Source organism: Centruroides vittatus, unplaced genomic scaffold, assembly GCF_030686945.1.
Source record: "Centruroides vittatus isolate TY-2023 unplaced genomic scaffold, ASM3068694v2 contig_595, whole genome shotgun sequence".
NCBI lineage: Eukaryota > Metazoa > Arthropoda > Arachnida > Scorpiones > Buthidae > Centruroides > Centruroides vittatus.
In genome coordinates, this window is record NW_027122359.1 from 732,583 (window position 1) to 741,963 (window position 9,381).

The window sequence follows — 9,381 nt, forward strand, 5'->3', positions numbered from 1 at the left end:
ACTCTCGCACTAGAGTAAGCAATTAGATTGAATTCTCCTTAATTGAGAGTCTAATATCTAAGGTATAGAATCAGAACTCGCTTAATTGATATTCGCTGTAGCTTTTACTAATGATTTAAAGCTCTGTCTGAATAGTCCCAATGAATTAAAAGTAATGAAGAATGTTAACAACCGAGGGGATAAATCAGAAAGAAGTAAAAGTACTTTCTTAGCTGAAAAAAAAAATAAGAGAAGAAATGCCTAAGTCACGGTATTTAATATGATAGTGCATTCCAGGCAGAGAAAATCTATTCGGAATTTTGCAACTGAGGCAAATGACTGAAGACAATGAAGCAGAAGCCAATTATCTATAGTTGCGGAAACTACAAAGAGGCAGAACATAATGACTAAGCTATCACAGCTAAGATATTTATGGCAAAAGGGATAAAATTTACTGTTCAGTTCGTCGTTAAAGTCCCTTTGATCGCTTTGACTCGACCTTAGTGGCGAGTCACACGACAACTTCCGGTAAAGTGACGTCACCGGAAATGTATTCTCCGCCATTTTCTGATGTTCCTTTTATTGATGCTAACATGAATGGTATCGGAAAATCGATGCGGATTGTCTGTTTAAGTGAATAATTTCCATTGTTGTAAAGTAGCGTATAAAGTCATTTTTTCACCGCATTGCAAATTCGAGAATAAAACGTTTATCTGTTGCAATTGTGTTTTTTTGCATCATTTAAGAATTTACAATAAATAAAACAAGAAGAAATTATTATTTTTTTTCTCTATTTTTTTCTTAATGTGATATTTGCAGCATGAAGTTATCATACTGCAATTAACATAAAGATATTTAACTGCTATTTTATAAAAAAATTTAATATAAAACAGTTAATAAAAATTGATTAAAATAAAATAAAAAGTCGAAAATAGGTAAAAGTTACATTAAAGAAACGACTTTTTTTATAAAAAAAATTAAAGAGAATAATTTATCAATACTAAATAACTTGATTAATACTCAAAAAATTCAAGAATAAATCAATTTTAAGCAACATTCTATAAAAATATAATATCAGGTAATATATAATTTAATATGTTTTATAATTATAAAATATAAGATTAAATTTTAATATATATGATAATATTTATAAAACAATGGTTTAAAATAACAAGAGCAATAATTTAGTGATTACAATTCTAGAATTGGAATAACTCTACAATTATTTATTAGGATAGGAGTGATTAATCCTAAAATTAGAATAAATTATGTATGTTCTAATTATATATCTAAGCAATAAACATATTTATAATATTAATTATTAAGATGAAAAATAAAATATTTTAAAAAATATAATATAAAATACGTTAAAGAAAATATATATATATATTATATATATATATATTATATATATATTTCTAAAAAAGAAACAATTCAGAAAATAAATCCAATAAAATTTTGTATTTTTAGAGATTTCATTTCATCAAAGCAGTTATCTCCCTTTCATGATATTGTTTGAGAATCTCAAAGGGACAAATCTTGTTTATCAGCATCAGTTGTAACTTTCTGGAGGATTTTTTTCCATTCTTGTTTTCTATTTTCTTGTTGATAAGATGAGATGTTTTCAAGCTAATCTTTTATCTTCGAGTAATTATTGAATCATTAATTACAGATTTTTATTTTATTGACGCCTGATAAATTTTAATTTAAATTCGTAATATATTCTGATAAATTATCAATTAATTTTCTTAATAAAATAAAATCAATTTTTTTTTAAAGTTTTCGTAGATAATTTAAACTTAAAAATAGATTAAATAAACACTGGATAATTTCATTTATTTTAGAAAATAAAGTAGTAATGATCTGAACTTAGCTGTCTGTATGTATTCAGTCTTAATCAATTTTTAAATAAATTTTCTTCAATCATTTTCAAACTTGGATTTTTAAAATGATTTTTTAATGCCTTTTAAAACTCATTTCACCTTCTTTAATACTATTAAAATATTTAAAATATTCTTCTTAATTATTTAAATTAATAAAAATATTCACGATTATAATTTCATTAATGAAAAGGAACTTTAAACAAAATTCTTAAACTTAGTCACAGGAGTTATCAGTGCTTCATTTTTCCAATTATTTATATCTTTCTTTTTAAGCTTTTACTGCAGATGGTATTAAATTTAAATCACAGCTAAATTTATGAGATCAGAAAGAAAATAGAAAGAACTTTATCCACTTTCTAAAGTTTTTTTTCCCCTAAAGTCATAAAATTATCCCAAAAGTACGAAGAAATAGAAAATAATCTCTTGTTGTCTGCAGCATCCATTCACATAATGAAGGATTATTACTCTTTATGTTATTAAAATTTAAGAAAATACTTAGAAAAATTTATTGATAGCAAATGTCATCGTGAATTATGACATTATCTCTAGAAAAAAAAAGTTGGATTATAAAATAATACCAGAGTTTCTCAAGATGCAATAAAGTTTATAAAATTATTATTCAAGAACTGTTATTCAGTTGAGACAAAATCAAATTCCACTTTATCTCATAGGAAGATATAAACTTCTAACTATTTATTTACCTATAATTTAATGTAGATTTATAAGATTACTATTATTTATAATATTCTCTACTCGTAATGAACGTAAACAAGATTTTTAAATTTATCCAAAATTATATACATTATATCTGTTAGAAAAATAACATTTTAAATAAAATTGAATATTTTTTTTATTATTTTTAAAAATAATTTCACTTTTATAAATTTATTACTTGGAAAAAGTTTTATCATTTTTTAAAAATAATTAAGCCTTTGATTTATATATGCAATTATTCATCCATTTAATGAATTTATTTGCATTTGATATATATCTTGCGTTAAGTATGATGCTAGAAAAGTGTTAAACTGATATATAACATAATTTTTAACAGTAATTATAATATTAGTAAATTATAGTTTGCCAATAAGTAAGGAAAAATAATTATATAATAATTCAAAATTAATATTCTCTAATTTCTTCCAGTGCTGGATTGAGGAAATTTTGTGGTGTAAGCGCATGTTGAGATTTTGGGGCCCTTCATAAAGATTTAATAATTTTTTTTAATAGTAAAACATTCTATTCGAATTAGGCCTGTATTGTATAGGCCTACTTAAAATATTATTTATTTATGTGTGAATTTACAGCTCCATTTACGGGTTTTTATCAGAGTGAGTCAGGCTCTTTGGTTTCAGTTTCAGCTGAAATTTATACTTGCTAGCAAATTAAGAAAGATAATTATATAATAATTTAAAATTAATCTTCTCCAATCTTCATTTTCAATTTTTCGGTTGTTTCGGTTTCGACTGAATAATTACAATTTGATAATAAATGGAAGGAAAAGTAATTATATACATTATAACGTAAAACTTGATATATTTTTAATTTAAATGTTTCTCAGAATTTCTTAATTTTATAAAAATATTGTTGTTAAATATATCATTGACTAAAATTTAAAATATTTTTTATTAATTTCGATATTTCTTCACCTATAATTTTTATAGAGTATAAATTCGCCGAATTTTCTTTTTTATAAGTGTTCATAAACTATAATTAATTTTGTTTATATTATTTGTAATTTTCCTATTGTAAATTTTAACTATCGGTTATTTAAAAGTTTGTTATTGTTCAAAATAAACACATAAAATTCATAATTTAACAACAATTGTTATATGAAGAATCACTACTAATTTGTGTATTATTATTATTATTATTATTATTATTATTATTATTATTATTATTATACATAAAATAATGATAACAACACTTACAACAAACAAAATATACTGAAAAGATTAGTAAACACTTAAACTCGCCGCTAAATAAAGCATCTGTCAATAACATTATTGTCTCTTACACCGCCTCCGTCAACACTATCTAACCATGAATACATATCTGAGTCTATATCTACATCCATGACTGGAGGAATTGAAAATCTGAACCCTCAAAATAACCCAGATTTGTGGCCAACTGATGTAGACCGAACTGAGATTGTATTAAAAGGTCCAATCCGGGTTAAAGTTGATTTTTTTTCCCCGTAAATGATAATGGATGGCGATTCAGCGAATATCATTACAGTAAAATATTAGCTAATGGTGAAAAACTTGACAGGCGCTGGATGATTTATTCACAAACAAAGGATGCCGTTTACTGCTTTCCGTGTCGAATGTTCGGACTAGAAGATACAAGAATTGGATCCAGTGAAGGAGTGTGTGATTGGAAACACTTGGGTGATTACCTAAAGTCTCATGAATCTAGCCGACTGCACAAAGATTGTATGTTGAAATGGTTAAATTTAAAGAACGGGTTAAAAAGATGTACCACTGTTGACTCTTTAGCCCAGACTTAAATTGAACAAGAAAGGCAGCGTTGGAGAGATATTTTAGAAAGACTACTTGCAATTGTAAATTTTTTAGCATCTCACAATTTGTCCTTTAGAGGTCGTAAAGAGAAATTAATATCTGACTCAGATTCAAGTGAGACTAGTGGCAACTTTATAGATTTAGTAAAGTTAATAGCCCAATTTGATCCAATGTTGCGACTTCACCTAAAACAAGTAACAGATAAAACGATTAATGACCACTATCTCGGAAAAAATATTCAAAATGAGCTTATACAATTAATGGCAAGTCACGCGAAGACTCAAATTGTTGACAAAATTATAAAGAATAAATATTACTCGATTATTCTTGATTGTACTCGTGACGTTTCTCGTGTTGAACAACATTGAAGAACATTTTATTGGCTTCTTAGCCGTCGAAAAAACCACGGCTGAAAGTTTGACTAATTATATAATCACAGAGCTAGAACAGCTGAGTATATCATTGCAAAACTGCAGAGGCCAAGGATATGATAATGGAGCCAATATGCGTGGAGAAAAAAGTGGTGTCCAGAAACGTATACTTGAAATTAATCCACTTGCTTATTTTTTACCTTGTGGGAGTCACAGCTGGAATCTCATCCTAGGAGATGCAGATGTCTTGTGTTCAAGCAAAATTTTTTTTGATTTGCTGCAAAGGCTGTACACTCTGTTTGCCGGCTCGAGTCAGAGGTGGGCTATTTTAAAAGCACATGTAAAATCCTTATTGCTAAAACCACTTTCCGAAACTAGATGTGGAATGAAGGGTAGAATCGGTGAAGGCCGTTAAATACCAACCAATCGATATATATGATGCTTTGAAGGATTTAGCAGAAAATACAACAGATTGTCAATTGGTTAGTGAATGCCATTCTATGGAAAAGAAAATAACTACCTACGAATTTGTAGTTGCTCTCGTCGTATGGTATGACATTCTTACAAAGATAAATGTTATAAGTAAAATGTGGCAGAGTGAAAAAATGCACCTAGATGCGGCTATACAACACCTAGAGGCATTTACACATTGGCTTGATAATTATCGGGAAAATGGTTTTCAATCATCCTTGGTAACATCGAGAGAAATAGCTGAGGAAAATGATATTGACAGAAAGTTCAAAGTCCGAGAAGGAGACGTAAAATAACGAATTTTGATGACAGGGAAGATGAAGCTCTTGAATTGCCTGCGGAAGAGATATTCAAAATAAACTATTTTTATGTTATTGTCGACAATGTGCGAGCAAGCTGCCAACCTAGATTTGAGGCACTTAAACATCATGAGAGCATATTTGGTTTCATGTATAACATAAAAAGATTAAAGGAAATTTGTGATTGTGAACTTTTGAAGCAATGCAGCGACTCGCAAATATCTCTAACAGTAGGAGAAACATCTGATATTGATGGACATGAAAGAACTGAATATGTTTATCCGTGTATATGAAGGAAACGACGACATTATCTCGGTGCTGAAATATACAATAAAAAAAAATTTAACTGAAGTGTACCCCACTATCGAAGTAGTCCTGAGAATTATTGCCACCACACCTGTGACAGTTGCGTCTGCGAAAAGGAGTTTATCGAGATTAAAAATTATTAAAACATATTTGGGGAATTCGATGACACAAGATCGGCTTCCAGCTCTTGCTATTCTTTCAATTGAAAATGACTAAGCTCATTCGTTAGATTATTGTGCTTTAATTAAAGATTTTAGTCTTAGGAAAAGCCGCAAACATCATTTTTAAATCCCTGCGTATATCTTTTAAGGCATTTATGTACCTTAGTTTATCATCATTAATAATTTGTCGTCTTTATGTTTGTTAACTTTTATAAATCTTCTAATATAATATTTTAAAACTCTAAATTTATTTATTTATAACTTTTGCATTTCTCGTCAATCATCAGAAATACCTACTTTCGATTCACATACTTTGCACAAAGGACTAGAGTCTCACAAAGATCTGCCGCCCGGAGTCCAGCCGCCGCTAAAGGCAATTATTGTGCTAGTAGTCTTTTCTTACACAGGCGTCATATTGCACACACTACTGTATATAAAAGTCTTGAAATATTACGGCTTCACAACAACACATACATCACACTACAGAAAGCTTATTAAACATGTGTCACATAGTCAAGAAATTTCTAAACAAAAATACATACATGAATAGCAAACATGAATACAAACAAAAACTTTTTTTGTAAGCATGCCTTCACTTTGATCCGACATACCACCAGGCACCGGTATACAGGATGTTCCGTGAGGAAGTGGCAATATTTTTGCGTGTTCTAGAGGCTTAGGGATTCAAAAAAGTATCTTATAAATATAACACTTCAAACGCATTGTTTCAGTGCTAGAAGGGTTTAAAGTTCAGCTATCCCTTAAGATACTGCTTTGCAGCACTAGGAGTAGTCTCAATCTCACTGCCCTTCATCTTCTGTTCTGTATTAAAGTTTCAAGAAAAGCAAAGTTTTACAAAAACGTAAGGTTCTGAAGGTAAGAACGCAATTGGATCCATATTACTCCTCAATTGTTAATTCTTGAAGATTTTAATACTAGAATTAGCTTAATAAACAATATGTAATAAACAGCTTGATTATTAAATCAAGTTGTTTATTACAGTCAAAATAATATTGACTTCGTAACATAAAATAAAGGTATAAAATACTAAATTTAATGCGAAATTATAATTTGCTTATTTCTGAATGATCATATGAACGGTAGCTATCCTAATCAATTCACCTCTATTTCTTATAAGGGAGCATCAGTTATAAATTGCATTTGATACTCTGAATTTCTACTGAATCTAACTGTTAGGTTCGAGATATCGAATGATGATACATCTGATCGCTTTCTGTTTCGATTAATTCTGAGGATAAGAAAAAAAAACTAGAAAGAATTATAAATCACCAATTAAAATTTGTAAAAATAATACATAAAAGCATATGGAAGACTAAAAACTGTTTAGAATGTGGTTTATCTATAAGTGGTAATGAGGAAATATAACGAAATTAATTGAAGTTTTAAGTATTTGTATGTGCTAAATCAGCCAGGATAGATTAAAGTACTACAATGAAACTCAATCTAAATTTAAACTAGATTAGTTTGATTTTGATTGTTTTAAAGCAAAAAAAAAGTAAAAATTAAGTTTTTTGCTAATTTTCCAAAAGTGAGAACGAGGAAATTCTTAGTTAAATATCTTAATAGTAAAGAAGATATAATAATCTTTTAAAAGCAAATAAAAGAAGATACTACAATCTTTTAAATGAGAAGCTTAAGAGGGTCAAAAAATCCCTCTTGTTTTGGTCAGTAATTAAGAAATATCACTCTAAATATAGAAATAATCATGATAAATATATTATTTTTGAAAAAAGTAGTATGAATTTTTTATGCCGAGGAGGGAAATAAATCAGAGCAATTTTTTCGAGATAAATATTGAGATTTAACACCGGTTGCTTTTTAAAACGTTTACTTTCATTTTGTCTTCTCTGGTTAAGTTCTGGATTCCTGATCAGTTATCAAAAATCGAGCTTAAAGGATATGTAGCATGTTTGGATTTGGAGAAAGCGTTTGATTCTATATCTAACGACAAGTTGTGTGCAAAACTAGTAAAGCTGACAACAAACATGTGTTATTAAACCTTTATATTTAGTCGTTATCATGTAACAAAAAATTTTAGTTTTTAACCATTTGATATTTGTCGTAGTCTTTTGCATGGCGGTCCATTGTACTTGTCCTCGTACTTGTTTAACTTTTATGATTTATGATATTGATAAATGTTTCGACGAAGATGGTGTGTCAATGGGTAATCTAACAGTTCATTCAATGCAGTATATTGATGGTGTGATAATTATCTCACCATCCAAAATGGCCTACAAAGCAAAATAAATTTAATACATCGTTATTTTACTTAGGAATAAAAATTTACATCATGTTTTTCAAGCAAGGAAACATCTCAATTTCTATTTAATAAAGAATAAGTTTAAGTTGATCAAACAGATAAGTAATTTAGACACCATGACTTTTATTTTCTAAATATTTTTAACGTATTAAAATAAAATCAGTCGAAATAATAAATAATTTAAGTAATATATATCTTATATTTTATTTAATCTGACTGAAGAGAACTGGTAATTTAGTTATGCAAATCTATCACTTAACATGCTTAATGTATCAGGAAATAGTGTCTACATAATTCGAAATTTCATTGTCGGGATTTAAATAACCCGAGTTTCCCGCCTTCGAATAGTTATATCCTTTACTAAATCCGATTTAAAATGAAAAAATCTATATGCAGTTAAGATTGAATAATTTTTATGTACTGATAGACTCAAATTTGTTGAAGATAAAAAAAAATTGCACTTGTAATATCGAAGTCAATTTTCCAATGTTTATTGTGTGAATTTAAGGAGTTAGATCTTAGAAGGAAATGTGGAATTTAACTCAATGGCATATTTCAAAGAAGTTTTAGTTTTTGGAAATCAGGACTCCTTTGTTAAACTCAAAATGCTATCGTTATGTTTACTTAGTTTAATGATTTAAGACAAATTGAAATTTTTTTATCCTTAAATTTAGAGAATTAGAAACAATTTGTCTCCCTGTAACGGGAGTTTAACCCCTATTACAGTAAATAAACATTTGATTTGATTAGATGATAATGTTTATTATAATAGAAGCAATCATTTTTTTACAGAGGAAGCGGTTTATTTTTTTTATGTTAACACAGACAATAATACAAAGTTTATAATAAAGCAAAGTCATTTTTGGTTTTACATGTAATTACAGTTCAATTATATTATTATTGTATAAATTACAAATACTCTTATCATGAAAAAATTACACACTTTATAAATAATTTTAATATTTGTTTTATTCAAATAGAGATGATAATTAACCCATGTGATTAGTTTTATAAAATATTTATTTTTAATCTTTGTACACGAGTGTATAGCAATCAATTAACACATGCAACACTGAAATTCTTTCTTTGTTACAGAAATGACATTTCAACA

The 9,381-nt window shown here is 27.9% G+C and overlaps 1 protein-coding gene across 1 annotated transcript; it reads left to right on the forward strand.

Annotated features, from left to right (window-relative positions):
• Positions 1-4,185: 4,185 nt before the first annotated feature.
• LOC136979191 (uncharacterized) lies at positions 4,186-5,815 on the forward strand. The gene is made up of 4 exons (XM_067275124.1): positions 4,186-4,294; positions 4,436-4,575; positions 5,202-5,444; positions 5,486-5,815. Exons 1-4 carry the CDS (start codon positions 4,186-4,188, stop codon positions 5,813-5,815), a joined length of 822 nt encoding a protein of 273 aa, XP_067131225.1.
• Positions 5,816-9,381: the final 3,566 nt, after the last annotated feature.

Coding starts and splice junctions, on each gene's coding strand:
- LOC136979191 (XM_067275124.1), top strand. CDS start 4,186: ATGTTCGGACTAGAAGATACAAGAATTGGATCCAGTGAAGGAGTGTGT. Junction 4,576..5,201: donor TGCGACTTCACCTAAAACAA/GTAACAGATAAA, acceptor GATGCTTTGAAG/GATTTAGCAGAAAATACAAC. Junction 5,445..5,485: donor ATGGTTTTCAATCATCCTTG/GTAACATCGAGA, acceptor TGATATTGACAG/AAAGTTCAAAGTCCGAGAAG.